Source organism: Pseudophryne corroboree, chromosome 3 (genome assembly GCF_028390025.1).
Source record: "Pseudophryne corroboree isolate aPseCor3 chromosome 3, aPseCor3.hap2, whole genome shotgun sequence".
Lineage (NCBI taxonomy): Eukaryota > Metazoa > Chordata > Amphibia > Anura > Myobatrachidae > Pseudophryne > Pseudophryne corroboree.
The window spans coordinates 762,817,919-762,840,091 of record NC_086446.1 but is presented as its reverse complement, the minus strand read 5'-3'; the positions used below and the strand labels follow the sequence as shown (position 1 = coordinate 762,840,091).

General features: G+C 46.1%; 1 protein-coding gene across 1 annotated transcript in view; it reads left to right on the top strand.

Annotated features, from left to right (window-relative positions):
* Nucleotides 1–10,754: 10,754 nt before the first annotated feature.
* Nucleotides 10,755–22,173, top strand: part of LOC135057427 (ovostatin-like) — a 14,959-nt gene continuing 3,540 nt past the window's right edge. Inside the window, exons 1-3 of the mRNA XM_063963320.1 lie at nucleotides 10,755–10,858; nucleotides 17,509–17,692; nucleotides 18,002–18,158. Of these exons, the coding sequence (XP_063819390.1) occupies nucleotides 10,791–10,858; nucleotides 17,509–17,692; nucleotides 18,002–18,158 (409 nt within the window). The 5' untranslated portion in view covers nucleotides 10,755–10,790. The remainder of the gene's footprint in view (nucleotides 10,859–17,508; nucleotides 17,693–18,001; nucleotides 18,159–22,173) is intronic.

Genomic DNA, 22,173 nt, shown 5'->3' with positions numbered 1-22,173 from the left:
ACTATTCACCGCTGCTCTGCTAAGCAGAACAGCGAGTACAGGAGCTTTCCAACTGCTCCCCCCCCTCCCACCGCAGGACACTGCGACCCGCGGGTGGGACAGCGGGACAGACCCCAAAAAATGGGACTGTCCCGCGAAAATTGGGACATTTGGGAGGTATGGGGGTGTGTGAGGGGGTATGCCATGCTTGACCCCCACATCAGCATACTCAGCAGGGTCTCTCTGGCAGGGAGGAGCGTCACATTCTGGCACACTCCACGCTTCTTAGCTGTAGTTTTGTGGGTCACCAGCCGCTGTGCACTTTCCGTACTGCCTCTGTTATCTCCAGCCCCTGCGACCCCACCGCTAGCTGCAGCGCTGCCACCCGCAGTGAGTTGCGCCCAGCTCCTTCACACACTTTAGCCGGCCGGTAGCGCTGCAGAAGTCTGCGCTGCTTGCAGGCTCTGACCCCCTCCTCCCTCCAGCATCAGCGTCTCCTGGGAGCTAACCAGTCACTCCCAGTCTCCCCTTACCATAGTGCCCAGCAGCCATGAGGTTCGCGCCACGTGCATGCTATGACCCCCTCCTCCCTCCAGCTGCAGCATCTCCTGGGGGCTAACCAGTCACTCCCAGTCTTACCTTACCACAGTGCCCGGCAGCTGAGCAAGGTCTGCGGTGTGTGACTGAGGAGGGGGGGAGGGATGCGGACGGGCAGAGGAAGCAGGAATACAGCCTAAGAGAGTCAGCCATGCCAAGTCTCCACCAGCAGCAGATCCCAACAGATTGGAGTGGAACAGCAGCAGCCAGCAGCAGTGACTCCGGTAAGACACATCTGTCTGTCACCACTGTTCTGTCCCTAATACCAATCTCTCCCGTGCCCTGTGTTCTGTCATGTCCCTGTAACCCCTGGCCTTGACCTGCCACCCTTATCCTGGCCCTTTCACCCTTATCCTGGCCCTTTCATAGAAACATAGAAACATAGAATTTGTCGGCAGATAAGAACCACTTGGCCCATCTAGTCTGCCCCTTTTTTTTATATATATTTTTTTTTTATCACTAACCTTATTTGATCCTTATTTCTTTGTAAGGATATCCTTATGTCTATCCCATGCATGTTTAAATTGCTCTACTGTCTTAGCCTCTACCACCTCTGATGGGAGGCTATTCCACTTGTCCACTACCCTTTCTGTGAAATAATTTTTCCGCAAATTTCCCCTGAACCTCCCCCCCTCCAGTCTCAGTGCATGTCCTCGTGTCCTATTGCTTCTCTTCATTTGGAGAATGTTTCCCTCCTGGACTTTGTTAAAACCCTTCATATATTTGAAAGTTTCTATCATGTCCTCCCTTTCTCTTCTCTGCTCCAAACTATACCTTTCACCCTTATCCTGGCCCTGTCACCCTTATGCTGGCCCTGCTAGCCCTATCCTGGCCCTGTCACCCCTGTGCTTGCCCTGTCAACCCTATACTGGCCCTGACACCCCTGTCCTGGTCCTGCCGCCCCTACACAGACCCTGTCACCCCTATCCTGTCCCTGTCATTTCTGTCCTGGCCCCGTCGCCCATGTCCTGGCCCCGTCACCCCTGTCCTGGCCCCGTCACCCCTGTTCTGACCCTGTCACCCCTGTTCTGACCCTGTCACCCCTGTCCTGGCCCAGTCAACCCTGTTCTGACCCTGTCACCCCTGTCCTGGCCCTGTTACTGCATACCCTCCAACTACCTTTTTGGCAGGTACAGTACCCGCAGCACCTCCAGACCTCTCCCCAATGCACCCCACCTCCGCACCTTCCCCTCCACCACATGCGGCACTCCACCCCTCCCCCACATGCTGTGCCTCCAGACCCCCTACACCACCCGTGGCTCCCACTCCTCCGCCCCTTCACCACCCCCAGCAATCTCCAGGCCCCCTCCACCATTCACCCCCCTTATATGTCTCCCCCACACCTGCCCCCCTCCACCCGCAGCATCTGCAGACACCCTCCTCCATCCGCGGTCCCCCCCTCACCCACCCCTCCCGCACCAATGGCACCCCCGCACCTGCCCCACCACCACCTGCAGCACCTCCGGACCTCCTTCCCCATCTGCCGCAACACCCGTACCTGCCCCTCCCCTACCCATGGCTCCTACGGACCCCTACCCCACCAGTGTCACTCCCGCCCCTTCCCATCCCACAGCACCTCCGGAACCCTTCACCCATCTGCAACATCCCCACATCTGCCCCTTCCCCACCCATGGCACCCCTGCCCCTCCCCCACCTGCAGTGCCTCCAGACCCCTCCCCCATCTGCATCCCCCACTCCTCTGCCCCTACCCCACCCGCAGCACCTCCCAACCCTTCCCCATCCGGGCCCCACTTCCGCCCCCCCTCCATCCGCAGCATCTACAGACACCATCCGCAGTACCCCCCGCACCCGCTACATTCTGTACATTGTGGCCTGCAGGTGCTGTTCACGCCGTCGCAAGGGGCTGCGCCTCCTTCACCATCGTACACCCTTTCATTGTGCAATATTTAACCACTAACAAAGGAATGCAGGTGATACTCCATATAACACAAATATTGAACCCCAGAAAGGCATGCAAGGGTTAAGGGGGCGTAGCCCCTTGCGACGGTGTGAAGAGCATCCGTAGGGCGCGATGAAGCACCTAGTTACTATATATTTCTATTATACCGGGGGTATCACTATATATTTATATTATAGTGGAGGCATTACTACCAGTAGCGGATCTTGCCACGGGCAAGCAGGACTTTTGCCCGGGGCGCCGTCTTCCGGAGGGCGCCAGCGCCGTCCAGAGGGCACCGCACCATGGCAAGATCCGCTGCTGCTGTGCCCCCTGTTGGTCGCTCTGTCCCGCTACCGCTGTCCCCCGCTGCTGTGAAGGGAACTAGACGCATAGCGTCTAGTTTCCCTTCACGCAGAGGACCTTTACTGTGCGGTGCGCGATGATGTCATCGCGCACATCATTTCACTACTGTACAGGGGGCGTAAATGACCACGCCCTCTGTATGAAGCCACGCCCTCTTTGCCCGCCCGGGGCGCTGGAAGAGGTAGAACCGGCCCTGATTACTACTGTATATATTTCTAGCCTTGCATCCAGAGTGCAACGAAAAGAGGCTGTGGCATGTGGCCACACACCCTGACAACACATGGCCACGCCCATTTTTCAGCACTCAGTACCACTATGAAAATATTTCTACTTGCACCACTGTTGTTGACCCAATTAATGTCGACACGATCAATATTGACATTGCAAGCATGTCAACATTACAACCACGTAGATGGTCTCATGTTGACATTATGAATGTAATAGGCTTAGCAGTAGCACACCTACAAAAATTGTATCAGTAAATACAAAATACTGCACAAAATCAAAATTGTTATATCTAAAACAACTTTCATTTTGTACAGTACATTGTATTTACTGATACAATTTTAAAGGAGTGACTTGTTATACATTTACTGGGAGGCGTGTCCCTTCCTGGTCACACTGCAACCCAGTATACAACAGCGTTTACCGGTCTGAGGAAAAGAGCTGCAGCTGCTGCTTCCAGGTAAAGGGGGGGGCGGAACGGACAGGACGCGGGAACTTGGGCAACCTCTGGGCCCCTCCATCAGGCCTGGGTAGTGGGTAAATAGAACTAGCTCCCCCGTCCCCGTCCCCCTAGGCACCACTGAGTACATAATATAAAAGCACATATTTGTGGTAAACATGGAAAAAAGTTTGAGAAACAATCGACTTTAATTTGCTAGATACAAAATCCTCAGCTACATTGCAGTTACCTGGGCTGAAAGGTATTTGTGGATATAATATAATGAACACAGCACAGGTAGCCGTGTAGTGTTGTTGGCATACAAGTGATCAATCAGCCTCTATTGCATAATATTAACCAACCGTTCTTTGAGAATATTTTTAATCTGCTGATTTTTGGAACCTGTTTTGGAACTCTGACGTAACAGCAGCTCAGGAACATTGTTGCGACACTTGCACAGGGATGTCATAGCCTTAAGGCAGAAGGAAGTATTCATTTGGGAAGGTGCACTAATAGGATCTGCATGATCTGTCACACGGATCTCCGTGAGCCTGCCCACAATGTGAACCTGTCTTGTGACTTCCTAATTCTGAGACAATTTGAAATGACACCTCTGCCCTTATCCTTATTACACACAAGAACACCTATCTAACAGTTCACTTCATTTATAAAAGTGTTTTTGTGTGTGTGAAAAATAGAGCAATATTAAATAGAGATGAGCGGGTTCGGATCTCTGAGAACCGAACCCTACCGAATATCACGTCCCGAGCCCGGATCCGAGTACAGCCTCGGAAACCAGAATGAGGCAAAACGTCATCATCCTGCTGTCGGATTCTCGCGGGTTTTGGATGCCATATAAGGAGCCGCATGTCGCCGCCATTTTAACTCCAGTCTTGGAGAGTGTAGCGAGAGGACGTGTCTCCTTAGTGTCTGTGGCGGAAAGTGGTGTGGCGACCTGCTCTTACGTGTCATTCCAGTGCTGTCTTGTGCCTCATCAGTCCAGTGGTGGTGTCTTGTGTTGCGTCAAGTCACAGTGGTGGTGTCCTGTGCTGCCATAAGTGCAGTGCTGCTGTATAAGTCCAGTCCAGTGCAGTGATGCTATGTTGTACTGCGTCAGTCCAGTAGTGGTGTCCTGTGCTGCCATAAGTCCAGTGGTGGTGTCCTGTGCTGCCATAAGTCCAGTGCTGCTGCTGTATAAGTCCAGTGCAGTGGTGCTGTGTTGTGCTGCATCAGTCCAGTGGTGCTGCCGAATAAGTCTAGGGGAACTGCCATATATATGTCCAGTCCAATGTTGCATCCGTATAAGTTCAGGGGTACTGCCGTATAAGTCTAGGAGTACTGCCGTATAAGTCCAGGGATATTGCCGTCTAAGTCCAGTCCAGTGGTGCAGCCATATAATTCAGGGGTACTGCCGTATAAGTCCAGGGGTACTGCCGTATAAGTCCAGGGGTACTGCGGTATATGTTCAGGGGTACTGCCATGTAAGTCCAGGAGTACTGCCGTATAAGTCCAGTGGTACTGAAGTATAAGTCCAGTCCAGTGGTGCAGCCATATAAGTTCAGGGGTACTGTCGTATAAGTTCAGGGGTACTGCCATATAAGTCCACTAATATTGTGCGTACATTACATCTCGGCAAACTCCAGCACGTCCCATGTTTTGCACATACAATTAATTCAGTGGGGCAGAATTTTTTGAAAAATGACAGGGGCGCGCAGAAGATGCTGTCGGTGGCCCGAAAAACTGCGGCCCACTTTCTACATTCAGCCACTGCGTGCCACTCCTAGGTGGGCCAGGTGTTTGTACTGCACACTTGTGTCACATAGCTTAGTCATCCAGCTACCTCATTGCACCTCTTTTTCTTCTTAGCATCATGAGCTGTTTGGGGCCTAGTTTTCAAAAGTGCCCTCCTGTCTGCCACTGCTGTGCCACTCCTAGATGGGCCAGGTGTTTGTGCTGCACACTTTTGTCACTTAGCAAAGTTATCCAGCTACCTCTGTGCAACCTTTTGGCCTAAAAACAATATTGTGAGGTGTGAGGTGTTCAAAATAGACTGGAAATGAAAGGAAATTAATATTATTGAGGTTAAAATTACCCACAATGAATGTTATTGAGGTTAAAATTACCCCCAATCTCTGCTATTTGAGCTGTTTTTTTCAAAATCATCCAGATCCAAAACCAAAACCGAAAGGGTGGTTTTGGCAAAACCATTCCAAATCCAAAACATGAGCAGGGATCCAGATCCAAAACTCGAAAAGTGCCCGTCGCACATCTCTAATATTAAATAATTTCAAAATGAGAGGTATGAACAGAGAATCAAGTCATGAAAATACAGAGCAGGAAATTGGAAGGATAAAAATGTCACCAGTATGGATGGCGTAGTGGTTAGCATTACTGCCTCACAGCACTGAGGTCATAGGTTCGATTCTCATCATGGCCCGAACTGTGTGGAGTTTGTATGTTCTCCCCATACTAGCCTGGATTTCCTCTGGTTACTTCTAATTTCCTCCCACAATTCAAAAATATACTGGTAGGTTAATTAAATCCCAACAAAAATAACCCTAGCATGAATGTGTGTGTACATGTGTTAGGAAATGTAGATAGTAAGCTTCACTTGCGCAGTGACTGATGTGAATGGTCAAATATTCTCTGCAGTGTAAAATTAAAGCAGCCAGTATTTACCCTGCACAGAAACAATATAACTCACCCAAATCTAACTCTCTCTGCACATGTTACATCTTCTCCACCCTGCTGTGCACATGGGCCCTCATTCCGAGTTGTTCGCTCACTAGCTGCTTTTAGCAGCATTGCACACGCTAGGCCGCCGCCCTCTGGGAGTGTAGCTTAGTTTAGCAGAATAGCGAACGAAAAATTAGCAAAACTGCTACTAAATAATTCTTAGCAGTTTCTGAGTAGCTCCAGACCTACTCACAGATTGCGATCAGCTCAGTCCGTTTAGTTCCTGGTTTGACGTCACAAACACGCCCTGCGTTCGGCCAGCCACTCCCCCGTTTCTCCAGACACTTCCGCGTTTTTCCCTGACACGCCTGCGTTTTTTAGCCAACGCCCGGAAAACGCTGAGCTGCCGCCCAGAAACGCCCCTTTCCTGTCAATCATTTACCGAACAGCAGTGCGACTGAAAAGCGCCGCAGATGCCACAGCAAAACTGCTACATTTTGTATTACATAACTAAGCGCATGCACCCCGCGTGCCTTGCGCATGCGCAATTTGCAACAAATCGCAGCATAGCGAAAATCGGCAACGAGCGAACAACTCGGAATGACCCCCATGGTCTTGCCAATTAGAGAACAAATTTGCATGGTATAGCAGGAAATGGGTGTGGCCTTGCTGAAATGGGTGTGGTCTTGCAGGAAATTACTACCTTACACCATATTATGCCCCACACAGCACCATATTATGCCCCTAGCACCATATTATGCCCCACACAGTAATGCACCTAGCACCAAATTATGCCCAACACAGTAATGCACCTAGCACCAAATTATGCCCAACACAGTAATGCACCTAGCACCAAATTATGCCATGCACAGTAATGTCCCTTGCACCTTATTATGCCCCACACAGTAATGCCCCTTGCACCTTATTATGTCACACACAGTAATGCCCCCTAGCACCATGACTCACTTAAAATTGGCACCATACCTGCTCGTTGTCAAGGGGTTGTTTCATGCTGCTGGCTTGCTCCCTCCGCTACTGCTGCAACTCTGGCACTGCTGTGCCATTTTCTGCCTTCTCCTGCTCCCTCCGGGCTCCGTCTATTAATTATCTCTACCAAAATGGCTGCCGCCTCCTCTAGCATCCTTAAAAACTTTCCTTTCTCAGGAGGCGCCCATTTTGAGAAAGACATTTTAACAGAATTCTATGCGGCATAGAATGCTGCCGCAGTGTGCTCACTATGGCCGTGGGCCGGTGCCCTGTGCGATTGCACGGCTAGCTCAGCCCTGAAAGCGGCACTGTATACAGGGGACTACAAGAACAACATTTTAAGAATAACAAGATTAATTTAGGCATGCCTTGATATATGTACTAAAATATTTCCTACTAAAGTCTAAATAGAGCTCCATGTATAAGACAACTTAGAGTTGCTGTAAGTACCCTGCAGTACACAGAGGCAGAGTCGGCCCTAACCAATATGATGCCCTAGGCAAGATTTTGGCTGGTGCCCCCTAGCACCACCACTGGTTCTGCCTCTGACCTTGCACCTCTTTCCCAGCACCATCACCCCTCACCCATAGCAGTCCTTATTTTGGGGTTCGTACCCTCTATATTTTAAATATTAACAGTTTGCACATTTGGCGCACAGCCCAAAAAGGGGTGTGTTTTTCCTGGCAAGGGGCATGGCCACACAATAGTAACCCCAATTCCAATTACGCCACATAGTATTGCAACTTTATTCACATTTGATCATGTGATAGTGTCCATAATTCATATTACATCCCACAGTAGTAAACGTTACTCTTCACAGCAGTGCCCCTTATTCACATTACATCACACTGAATTGCTCCTTATTCACATTACACCACACCCTATCACTCTTTCTTCACATTAGATGACACAGTAGTGCCCTTTCCATACGCAGCGCCACATAGTAGAGCACCTTATACACATAATGCCACACATTAGTAATACATTTATACACATAATTCCACACAGTATGACAACCTTTATTGATGCCCTTTTACACATAATGTCCCTTACATGTATGCCGCACATTATTAATGCCCTTATACACATATTGACATGCATAGTGCCCCCTACACATTTGCTTCACATTATTAGTGCCCCTATACACATAATGACACATACAGTAGTACCGTTACACATATGCTGCACATTATTAATGCCCTTATACACATAGAGCCCCTTACACATATGTTGCACATTAGTAATGCATTTTTACATGACACACATAATGCTCCTTACACATATTCCGAACACTACTGCACAACCAACCCACTCACATGCACACAGCACTCACACTGCCACTAACACTGTGACCTCTGCCTCTGCTTGGATACAGATGTGTCCTCATAAATCTTGCCTCAATGCTAATGTCGGGCACCTTTTTAAAAAAATGAAAATGCATCTTATTTGCATTGCTATGTGGCTAGGGTGCGCAAGCAGGTTCTGCTGACTAAACTGATATGCAGCATGCCTATATACTGTGTGAGACTGTGGCTGTATCTGCATATGAAATGCTACACACAGAATATAGGCATGCCGCATATCATTTTAATCAGCAGAAGCTGCTGATGCCTCTAGGCATATCAAATGCCCTAGGCAATTGCCTAGTTTGCCTATACCTATGGCCGGCTCTGCACAGAGACCCACACAATATATACAGCCACTGCATACTGTTGCTTCTATTACTCAGACAAGTGGGCTGTAATTTGAGTAGGAGAAATATTGCACAAAGAAAATATGTCTCCACTAAGAATCCCCTTTCACGAGTTCCAAAATAGTCTAAGACACAGTGATGAAACTACCTCTCCTGTAGGGGGTGCAACCACAATGTGCCTAGAGGAGGGCGGGGCCCCAGGAATTACTATGCAACATCTCAAGGCCTCGGCTCTATCCATCTGATCTTGTGTAGAGAAGACCTGTTTGGCAGGGTCTGAAGAGCTATAGAGGGGTCCTGGGCCTTGGAAAGAGGAGCAGAACTGCCGGACCCTTCCCCAAGATTGGCTGGCCACCCCTACTATGACACAAAAGAACCTGTATAATGAGAAATATCCCCTGATATATGCGGGTTAGACCAGAGACACATGGGTCCATTCAGCAAATACATGTTGTATATCTGCACACTCATCATATCGTTATTACATGGGCCGTGATAAGGTCTATACTTCATAGCCATCATCTACATAATGCTCATATAGTCCTAATGAACATCTCATTCCAAAACCAGGGGCATTAATATGGAGTTAGTACTCCTTTGCTGGTATAACAGACTCCAATCTTCTGGGAAATCTTTCTACTAGGTTGTGTAACATGGCTACTGGGTTTCACATCCACAATACCACACGAGAATAAGTGAAGTTAGGGAATGATGTTGGTTGATAAGGCCTTTCTTGAAACTCAATGTTCCATTTCATCTCAGAGGTATTTGATGGGGTTGAGGTCAGGTCAGGGCTAGATTTTTTGTCGTTTCACCTCCACCAAAGATTACAGTTGCCAGTGCGCATTTTGGCCGAAAGTGTTTACGCACCTCACATACCAAGATTGTCTGTTAGACAGCTAGATGGTGACCTGTAATATATCACTCCAATGACCAGTCCACTGCTCTGGACTTAATAGTGGCCTGCTTTATACCACTCCAGCTGACGTTTGATATTGCGCTTGGAGATCTGAGGCTTGTGTGAGGCTGCTAGGCCTTGGAAACCTAATCCACAGAGCTCCCAATAAACAGTTCTTGTGCTGCCATTGCTTCCAGAGGCTATTTGGAACCCGTTAGTGAGTATTGCAGCTGAGCAGATGATTTTTGTGTGCTGCACATTTATCTGCAATATTGACCACGGTCAGTGAACTTGTGTGGCCTAGCGCTGCACAGCTGGGCTACTGTCGCTCCCAGATGTGTCCGCTGCACAATAGCTGCACGTACAGTGGACTTGTTGTAAAGTTGGCATCCTATGACAGTGCCAGGTGAAAGTCAATGAGCTCTACAGTACAACCCATCCACTGCTGTGGTGATTACATGATTCAGTGATTGTTAGCAGTTAGTCTATCTGTCTGCAAAGGCCAAACAAACTCATTAGAAGGGGTGACCCCATACTTTTGGCTGTGAAGCGTAAGTGTCGTTAATTCTGCAGCTCGTGTGAATAGCAGAGATGTGTAGGCACAGGAATGAATGATCATGAGCAATTTGCAGGTCGCTATGAGAAAGTGCTCATCTGAATAAGCCCCTGAACAAGTGTTTTATTTCTTTTCACCTCAGTTCCACTTTCTCTGGTGTAGTGTGGCTTTGTTACCCACTGCTACTAGGTGTAAACCCCCTATATAAACTATAAATGTACAGTAATACTTTGCTAATCTTCTGCTTCCTAATGATATTCTTTCATCATGTATCTATTTACAATTGCCCTTGTGTGTTGGTGTGCTCTTCCTGATGATAATTACAGGGAAGCGATGTCCTGGACACAATACTTTGCATGCAGAGCAGGAATTTTGGCTTTGGCACTCTGACTAACAAGGAAGTTCCCTCCCCTCTCTCAGGTGCATATAACCAGCACAATGAGATGCAGGAGGTGAGAGCTGGGTCTACCTGCTGACATGGACCTGAGGATGCTGCTTCTGAACTTGTCCCTCCTGTGCCTCATCGCTGGAGCTGTATCCGAGCCGTAAGTGAGATCTGAGTCTGGTAACCGGTGATCCATACACAGCAGCCTGTGGCCGTCCAGCTTTTGTTTAACTACAACTCCTAGCATGCTGGCCTGTGACATGTAACTCCATGGCTGCATAGACTAGGCTGCCCATGTCTTATAGAGTATGCTGCACTGCTATGCCATGTTCTGCTCATCACATCCAGATGGGAACAGTAGTATTGCCATTCCTGTGCACTGTGTTCCTTGCATAATGAGGTAACAGCAAATTGCCCAAAAGCTTACAGTCTAATGGTGAATTTGGGGCAGATGACATTCACTACAATGCAGGTCATTAATTCCGTGCACTGCAGGAATAACTGTACAGCAGCCTGCGTACATCTTCTCTGGGGGCTCTGAAATGTTTCTGTTGCCCTGCTGTGTTGTTTAATGTAGAACTACACATCCCAGCGTGCCCTGCCACAGTTTTGCTGTTAGGGCATGCTAAAACTCTGGAAGGGCATGCTGGGATGTGTAGTTCTTTAACAGCTGGACTGCTGAATACCCCTGAAGTACAAAGTTCACACAACATTACTGCAAACTTCCATTTCTACAATGTTATGTGGGTAGTGTAACTGATGTGATTCTCTGTACATATCCACCCACAATGCAGGATATTGGTGAGGCATGTACAGTATACATGCAGTTATTTAGCGGGGTACTGTAACTGTATATGCCCCGGGGGTCAGTATTTTCTTACTAGGGGATACTATAAGTCTTTGTCTTGAATTACCATCACTAGTAATGAGTGGAAATTATGGTTATTGAGGTTAATAATACTATGGGATCAAAATGACCCCCACATTCTATGATTTAAGCTGGGTTTTTTTTAGGGTTTTTTTGAAAATCCAAAACACACCCGAATACGAGAAAAGATTTTCAGGGAGGATTTGCCAAAACGCATCCGAATCCAAAACACGGCTGCGGACCGAAAACCAAAACACAAAACTCAAAAAAAATTTATATATATATATATATATATATATATATATATATATATATATATATATATATATATATATATATATATATATATATATATTCTCTATCTAATACAGTACATGTATATAATCTCACACAGCTACACTGTTATTAATCTGCTACAAGTCTCCTGAACGATGCCGGGACCAAATGTCTAGTCTAGAGGCTCAGGAGAGTGTCAATAGGAGGCAATCTGGTAATTACAGGATTAGCAAGAGCACTTTGTGTTTATCCAAAGCAATGTTTTATTTATTTTCATATACTTTTATTTTATTTTTTTACCCCTGCCAGAAGGGCAGTTACTGTTTGATGTTAAGAAACCCTACTGTACATTACAAATGTAATTGCATATGGTGTGTATCAGCTCTTGTGGTAGCTTGTGCCCGTGCTCATGGTGGGGGCAATGGAAAACAGTCTTCACTTCCTTGCAGCAAGCACAAGTGACTAGGGGGCTGGTTCAGACCTGACCTCTGCTGTGTGTTTTTGCACAGCGGGCGATCAGGTCTGAACTGCGCATGCGTATGCACCACAATGCACAGGCGCAACGGGCTTCAGCGCCAGGCAGTGATGGCATGGGGCAAAAAAAGGGATCGCACTGGTGATCGCAAGGTGACTAACCGGAAGAAGTCATTTGTGGGTGGCAACTGACCGTTTTAGAGGAGTGTCCGGAAAAACGCGGGAGGGACCAGGCGTTTGGACTGGAGGGACTGGACTGGACAGGCTGGACTGGACTGGAGGGAATGCTTCTGATGCCAGCTCCGGCCCTGATTATCGCACTGGAAGAGTAAGCCCCAGGCTGTGTAGAGACTGCACAAACTCCTGTTTGTACAGCTTTCCTGCACATGCGATCGCACACCTGCGCAGCAAATTCTCCCTCCCCCTGTACCTACCTGATCGCAGGGATGCAAAAAAACGCACCCTGGCGATGAGGTCTGAATTACCCCCTAGGACAAGCAGGATACACAGGTTATTATTACCGCTCCTGATTGCAGACGCAAGCCTGAGACAGTTTGGGGTCATTGGAGCCAGATGATAATCCTACTTGTGGTATATGGTCTCCAAGACCTGATCCAATAATCTGCCAGCAAGAGACTGGAAGGAACTGCAGTTACGTTTCAGAGGACTGCTTCCATTGCAACTTACTCAATAGGGGTTTTACATCCATGTACAGCGATAATCACTGTCTTTGTAGTCATGACAGGAAAATTATATTTCGTTTCTTTCAATGATTTTGCGGACAGCTACGTTATTTCACTGGTCATGTGTTTTGCCGTTGCCCCTGGAGATGGATGTTTGGGTTCCCACCTCTGATAAACTTTATGATGCTTTCAGGAATTGTTGGACAGACCTAGGGGTAAATTTACTAAGGTGGGAGATTTTTAGAACTGGTGATGTTGCCCATGGCAACCAATCAGATTATATTTATTATCCGCTAGAAGCAGCCAAATAAATGGTATGTAGAATCTGATTGGTTGCCATGGGCAACATCACCAGTTCTAAAAATCTCCCACCTTAGTAAATTTACCCCCTAGAATTTATTTTAATGGTTTGACATGGACTCGTCCCCTTTCTGTTTCTGACTCCTCCCACTTCTGTACCATAAAAAGACCATTAAACTATCCTGAACTACAGTACTATTTTTGTAGGAAAATAGGTTTAGGAATTGTGGAAGATGATGTGGATGGAGCTACTAAAGGGGCAGGGCCCCTGAAGGGCTGTAAGAATGTCTCTATCGGTCTGGGCCATTTAGGGTTTTATTGTGCGACTGGTAACTTCTCTGCTTGTTTGTGGATGTAATACTACGTTCCTGGGCAGAAGTGGGAACACCACGTGAACTGAGCGGCACTGTTATCACACAAACCCGTTCTCTAGACATAGGTAACCATGGTCATTTCATTCTTTGATGTTGTGCCCTTATAATTCCAGTCACTGCTTAGATTTGTGTAGTGTGGACTGATGGGGACTGTGACTGATGAAAGACTCATTCCAGTAAACAAGATGGAATGTGTGATATATCTGATGGGGCTATTGTCAGGGAGACACTTATCACATACCTGGCCCCTCACCAAGCACAGTCTTCATTATTTTCTTATTTTAGAAAATAAAATGCTTCTTTATATTCTAGACATGAAAGATTAGATAAATTCTCATGTTCTGCAATTGAATGGAATTTGTACTGCAGTCACAAAGGCTCCTTTGAATTATCAGCATAGAATTCAATCGCCAAATTTGGACCCAGCCATAAAGATGAATAGGTAATTTCACTAGAGACATATAATAAGATTCTTTACAATAGACAGTGTAGAGCAGGGATGGCGGTTTTGCGGGTTTACTCCATATTCAACAGAACGCACCCTGTCCATTCACTAGGGGGCAGTAACAGATGTGCGGTCAGGTGATGCAGGTGAGGCAGAGCCTCACTTGTCATACTCCAGTATACTCCATAATTTTAGCTATAAAAATGATATGAAAAATACCAAGAAATTATTATAAATATCTTCTTTGAATTTATATTATAAATATCTACTTTGTATTATTGTAATTGTTTCTATAGTCAAAACTCTGGAGTCTACTAGGGTTATGACAGGTGAGGCAGTGCTTCCCCTGCCTACACTGACGCACATCTATGATCCAAAATCCCATGTATATACTGCTGCACCTGTGTATAATGCCCACATGTGTATATACTGCTGCACCTGTGTATAATGCCCACATGTGTATATACTGCTGCACCTGTGTATAATGCCTACATGTGTATATACTGCTGTACCTGTGTATAATGCCCACATGTGTATATACTGCTGCACCTGTGTATAATGCCCACATGTGTATATACTGCTGCACCTGTGTATAATGCTCACATGTGTATATACTGCTGCACCTGTGTATAATGCCCACATGTGTATATACTGCTGCACCTGTGTATAATGCCCACATGTGTATATACTGCTGCACCTGTGTATAATGCCCACATGTGTATATACTGCTGCACCTGTGTATAATGCCTACATGTGTATATACTGCTGTACCTGTGTATAATGCCCACTTGTGTATATAATGCCCACATGTGTATATACTGCTGCACCTGTGTATAATGCCCACATGTGTATATACTGCTGCACCTGTGTATAATGCTCACATGTGTATATACTGCTGCACCTGTGTATAATGCCCACATGTGTATATACTGCTGCACCTGTGTATAATGCCCACATGTGTATATACTGCTGCACCTGTGTATAATGCCCACATGTGTATATACTGCTGCACCTGTGTATAATGCCTACATGTGTATATACTGCTGTACCTGTGTATAATGCCCACTTGTGTATATAATGCCCACATGTGTATATACTGCTGCACCTGTGTATAATGCCCACATGTGTATATACTGCTGCACCTGTGTATAATGCTCACATGTGTATATACTGCTGCACCTGTGTATAATGCTCACATGTGTATATACTGCTGCACCTGTGTATAATGCTCACATGTGTATATACTGCTGCACCTGTTTATAATTCTCACGTGTATATACTGCTGCACCTGTTTATAATTCTCACGTGTATATACTGCTGCACCTGTGTATAATGCCCACATGAACCCTTTGGCTCATATATTGTGTGTAAAATCTGGCTCTTATATTAGCCACTGCCTCACCAGCCATTGACTGCACATCACTGGACAGTAAACTGTAATATGGGCTTTGGGACAATTGATTGAGGTAATGTCACAGTTTCCTAATACATTGATAGGATGCAAATCAGTTTTCATCAATGGGCATTGATGCGCACATCATTGGGAATTTACGGTACAGCAACACTTAGTATTGTCCTGCCCACCCTGACAATAAATCTCTCTGCACATGTTACATCTGCCCACCCCCTGCAGTGCACATGGTTTTGCCCATTAGAGAGATTTTGCGATCAGGTCTGAATTAGGCCCTTAGTCTCGTATCATTGTATCTCATTATACGTTTTTACAGGCATTTAATGTGGCACAATGCTTTAATGCTTGTGTTTACAATGCACTAATTATATGCTATGTCGGATCTTTGTTTGGAACCTTTTTTATAGGTGTGTTTTATTTGTGTCTTAGTCTTTCTAGGTGTGTGCGTACAGTATTCCTGTGTACAGATGAGGGTTTCATAATGTGGTTCCTTTACTGTACAGAGTGTATTTAATTTGTATATTTGTAGTTTTTCTTACACAACTTGAATTAAGTATCGGGTTCCACTGGCTGCCTCCAGAGAGTAATCTGTAGGAGCTTATGGAATGTATAAAGTAAAGTGTAACATAATAAAAAAAAAAAAAAGATATCTATCTATCTATGCGGCAAGATGGATCTCCCTTAATGGACGCAAATGACGAGTTTTTAATGCAAATTTTACACATTTGGGGCCAGATGTAATGAACTTGGACGTTTTTTTTTTAAAGTGCCAATCATTTACAAGGCAAAACGTCCAAGTTCGGAGAGGAACCCGCACGTTCAGCCAACTTATACTTCATTACACCTGGCCCTTGGCATATATCCATCCTATTCTGAGTTAGACACAACTTGGCTGGATCTGTCTCTCAATGTGCAATCAGGGAAGGGATCTCTGGCACCTGTGTAGCATGGGGCTGTAGTAAGTGCAGATGGTAAGATTACAGCTGGTGTAATATGAATGGGCAGCACGGGGTTTCCACTTGCATATGCATAATTTATTAGTTTAGGCCTGACCAACCTGTGGCTCTCCAGCTGTTGTGAAACTACAAGTCCCAGCATGCTCTGCCACAGATTAGCTATTAGGGGATGCTAAAACTGTGGCAGAGCATGCTGGGACATGAAGTTTCACAACATCTGGAGAGCCACAGGTTGGCCGGGCCTGTATTAGGTGGACGGATACTCACATTAGCATAAAGTACTAAATCAGGCTAACGCAGTTACCGGCTACTGCGTCCACTTTACGTGTGACTCAGGAATACGCAAATATACGCAAAATGAAATCAAATGTTGTTTGATAGAAGGACCTATTGAACTATGTGGGTCATTCTGACCCGATCGCACGCTGCAGTTGTTTGCAGCGATCGGGTCGGAACTGCACATGCTCCGGCGCATGCCAGATGGCCCAAGGCCGTCGTTACCTAGCGATCGCCTCTGCCTGACTGACAGGCAGAGGCAGTTGCTGGGTGGGAGGGGGCGGCGTGGCGGCATCTGGCTGCCATTTTCGGGGCGCGGTTCGGCCAACGCAGGCATGGCCAGACCATGCGGGGGGGGCGGGCCACAGCGGCTGCGTGACGTCACACGCAGCCGCTGTGACCCTGGGCAACGACAAGTAACTCCCGGCCAGCCGCAGGATCTGCGCTGGGCGGGAGTTACTCTTCACGCAAGTGCGAGGCTTTTGTACTTGTTGGGAGTGGGAGGGCGGACAGACATGCGGGGCGGACTAGCCCTGTGTTGGGCGTCCCCCCTGCATGTCTGGAAAGATGATCGTAGCAGTGCTAAATTTAGCACAGCTACGATCAACTCGGAATGACCCCCTATGTGTAAAATCAAGTGAGACCCTTCCTGCAGTGTTAGAAGTGACTGACAGTCCCACTGCTACTGCACTTATCACTGTCGCTCACTGTAACCTACATCTATATGTATGTGTTATCTCTTTACAGGCAATTTGCATTTTACATCCCTTGCCGGCTGCAGAGTGAGCAGACAGGTAGAGGATGTTTGGATGTCAGGCACCAAACCACACCCATCAATGTTGATGCCTTCCTTGAGGTTAATGGCGAAAATTACACCATCATCAATGAGGAGATCCCCGTAGCCTTCACCTTCAAATGCTATGACTTCCCGGTTAGTTCCAATGCACCAATTACAGTTTTTTGCTTGTATCTTCTGGTAATCTAACACTCAGAGACGTAACTAGACTTTTTGGGTGCCCTGTGCCAGGGAGAGAATTGGCGCCCCTCCCCCACATGTTTCTAACTTGGACATAAGGCACATGCTCTGTGGGGAAGGGCCATGATGAGATTGATCCCAGAGATCTTGATCTTGCTGCAAATCTTTATATTCTCTAAATCATATGCTTTATATGTAAAACAACATGCAATGATTTTACTCCCATACCTGACTCCATTTTTATTTTCTCATTTCTCTATGCAGGTACCTTCGGTGTCAGCGGCTGTTCCAGTATTTATTACTATCAAAGCAATTGGTGGGGATTTCAATTACACAGAGCGAAGGGCTGTGGTGGTGGCCCCAAACGTCAACGTAACATTTATTCAGATGAATAAGTACATGTTCAAGCCTGGGGACACAGGTAACACTAATTATTTTCACTGTTTAGTATTAAAGCCCTCTATACACATGACGGAGGCAGCCATTTTGTGCTCTGAGCTGGGGATACAACAGAGGTACAGCTACCTCAGTGATGCTCATAATGGCTGCCTTCTCTGTGTGTGGAACACGGGTGAACTATTAATAGTGACATCTAAAAGTAAATATCAACTACCCTGGTATGGGGCAGATTTATCATCCTGTGATAGGTATTTTCTAGAAACAAGGCTCCTTAATGTTTAAACATCAGAAGAGTTTTTTTTTTTGTGTGTGTGTGTGTATCGTGTAGTCTCGAATGGTTGTAACAGAAGAAACCTTAACGAGATGTGTTTTAATATACCGGCAGTCAGAATCCTGGCACCGGAATCCTGACACCCGTCAAAATGCTGACCCAGGAATCCCAACCATAAGGTTATGTTTAGGCGTCACCCGGGGGATGGTGGTTAGGATTAGGGTTAGGCACTAAGGGGGAAGTTAGGGCTAGGCTGCGGGGAGGGTTAGCGTTTGGTAGGACGGAAGAGCTTATTTACCTCACTCCTTTCAAGATATTGTGACTGCCGGCATCCCGTCCACCGGTCACACATATCGAACCCACCTTAACAACAAATAAGTGTTGCTTAAAGAGTAATAACCCCACGTTCTCTCAAGAAAAAAATAGGATATAGCCCCTCCCTTTAAAAAAATAAATAAATAGGGGAAAATAAGAAAGATGTATCAAGCCTCCTAAAGGGGGGGGGGGGGGGGGGGGGGGGGGAGGGGGGCAGTTGCCCATAGTAATCCTCAGCTTTTCTCTGTAATGTTATAGCATAAACTTGATAAATGTTAGTTAGAAGCTGGTTGGTTGCTATGGGCGACTTCTACAATACTTCACTCCTTTGGAGGCTTGATACACCACCCCTCAAACTTCTTTCAGATGGCCCAATGTACATAAAGTTATTGCCTTTTGCCCAGAGCTGGACATGGCCAATTTGATGCCGTAGACAATATTTTGGCTAGTGCCCCCCAGCACCACCGCTAGTTCCGCCTCTGACCATGCACCCCTTTCCCAGCACCATCACCCCTCACCCATAGCAGTCCTTATTTTGGCATTCCTACCCTGTATCTTAAATAGGAACAGCGTGCACATTTGGTGCACAGCCCAAAAAATTGATGTTTTTGCTGGCAAGGGGCATGGTCATGCAATAGTAACTCCAATTCAAATTACGCCACACAGTACTGCAACTTTATTCACACTATATCATGTGATATTGTCCCTTATTCATGTTGTATCACACAGTAGTACCACTTTACCTTATAAATGTTTCTCCTCACAGAAGTGCCCCTTATTCAGACTACATCACACTGAATTGCTCCTTATTCACATTAGACCGCACAGTAGTGATCTTTCTATATGTTACGCCTCACAGTAGAGCACCTTATACACATAATGCCACACATTGGTAATGCATTTATACACACAATACCACACAGTAGTGGCCCTTACACATGGCACACGTTATTAATGCTCTTATACACATAATGTCCCTTACACATATGCAGCACATTATTAATACACGTATACACATAATGACACACACAGTGTCCCTTACACCAGTGGTTCTCAAACTGGATGCCGTGGCACCCTGGAGTGCTTCGGGACACTTACAGGGGTGCCTCGGGTTGGTGGTTTAGCACCAATTCAAATTAATTATGGTCAATGTAACAGGCAAAACTAGTGCTGGTGGCTGCCAATCATAACATACTGTATGTGGAGAAACAAAAGCAAATCTTGTCTCTAATACACAATTGAACCTAAGATTGACATATAAACACAATTGACTTAATTTAATATTGCTTTCTAAATATATCAATAAGAAACTTTTGGCCTAGAGGTGCCGTGAAAAAAATTTCTGATACTCTAGCGCGCTGAGATTCAAAAAATGATATGCAGCATGCCTATATACTGTGTGCGACTGTGGCTGTATCTGCATACGAAATGCTACACACAGAACGGGTGTAGTATGGTATGCCGGCGGTCGGGCTCCCGGCGACCAGCATACCGGCGCCGGGAGCCCGACCGCCGGCATACCGACAGCAGGGCTACGCGTGCCACGCTATTTTATTTTCCCTCCAGGAGAGTCGTGGACCCCCACGAGGGAGAATAAGTGTCTGTATGCCGGCTGTCGGTATGCTGGCTGTCGGGATTCCGGCGCCGGCATACTGAAGACTACCCCACAGAACATAGGCATGCCGCATATCATTTTAATCAGCAGAAGCTGATGGTGCCCCTATGCATACCAAATGCCCTAGGCATTTGCCTAGTTTGCCTATGCCTAGGGCCGGCTCTGCTATTGCCCCCAGCTACTGTTCTCTGTCCTGTTTGGTGAGCTCACAGATTGTTGGAGGAATCGGAGTGGTCACTGACCGCTCCTTCTGCAGTTGTCACATGGACGTGAGGACAGAGGGGCTGCTGGCTAGGAAAGAGTTTTCCTGATGTCACTCACCTTTGTGCAGCAGCGGTGGAGGTGTGGCTATTTTCAGGTGATGGTAGGCCCCACAATCTCTAAGTGCACCCCAATCAATGCAAACTCAGAGACACAGCGAGTTCTCAATAGTGGTGCACATGGAATCACTGACTGTACTGTACAGTATATTAAGTCATCATCTGTGTTTCAATTAAATGAAACAATTTAAGGGTAGATATATCAAGCCTTGGAGAAAGACAAGGTCTAAGAACTAAGCCTTGGAAGAGATAAAGTGGACAGTGATAAAGTACCAACCAACCAGCTTCTGTCATTTTTTAAACACGGCCTGTAACATGACATAAAGGAGCTGATTGGCTGGTACTTTATCTCCTTCCACTTTATCACTCTTCAAGGCTTTGTACATAACCCCCCCCCCCCTCCCTTATGTGCAGTATTAATTAATGAGCTATTAATAATACACAGTAGTTACTTTGCATATAAAGCTCTCTAGCTGACAATTACTACTGTATGAGATTGCTACAGTAAATCACGTCAGCTACTGTACATTTATAGTAATAAGAGCAGAGAGGATTCCACCATGAACAACTGAATATCAGAACCCTGCTTGAAAAGAAGGAAAGTGACATCCTGACTGTTTACCATGATACTGCTGCCTGTAGCAGCCTAATCAAATATTAACGTTGGCTGATTGACAGCGTCATCATTACACTACAGCGCTATCCAGGCAAGAATCCGCATCACAGAATAACACAACCACAACTAGGGAAGTCTAATGATTTTCTCACACTGTATATCAACTAAGTAACATATGAAAACATAATAAAACAGCCTAATTTATAAAAAGCTGATTATGTTATATAGAGAGAGCTTCTATATATAACCACAAGTAATAAAATTGAAATTACCAACATACTGCAATTTATAAACGGCATTCAGAAACTTATTTACCAACAAACGACAATCAACAGCCTGAGTAACAAAGAATGGCTGATATAAAATGTGAAGATGATGTGTATGTATTGTGGTAACAAACGAAAATGACATAATACATCCTAATTATATGTGCTGACTGTGGAATTAATTACAAAAGATCGTCATAGCCCTATTACAGTTTATTGTGGTGAAAACAACAATATCCCCATAATAGAAGAACTGAACTGGGATTTGCAATTACTAATATTACCGATAGCACAAGAGAACTTCTGTCGCAGTCAGCTAATTGTTTGTTTGCAATATCAATAAAAGACAATACATAAGAAATACATATAGATAATCCGTATATACCAACAAGAGCGCCAATCTACCCAAACACTAAATGAATGTTTAAATTCCCAAAGTGAAATAATAAAAATCTCCACGGCGGGCCAAATACAGGTGCGGTTGGAGGTGCTGTCACCGCTGCCTTTTCCTTGGAAACGGCATGATCGTTCTGTATGGTAATGCGGCAGGTGGCGTCTATTACATACAGATGCCTCCTGCAGCAGCAGTCATCTGACCTGCATCCCGGGCAGTAGAGAGCCTGGCTGGGCCCAG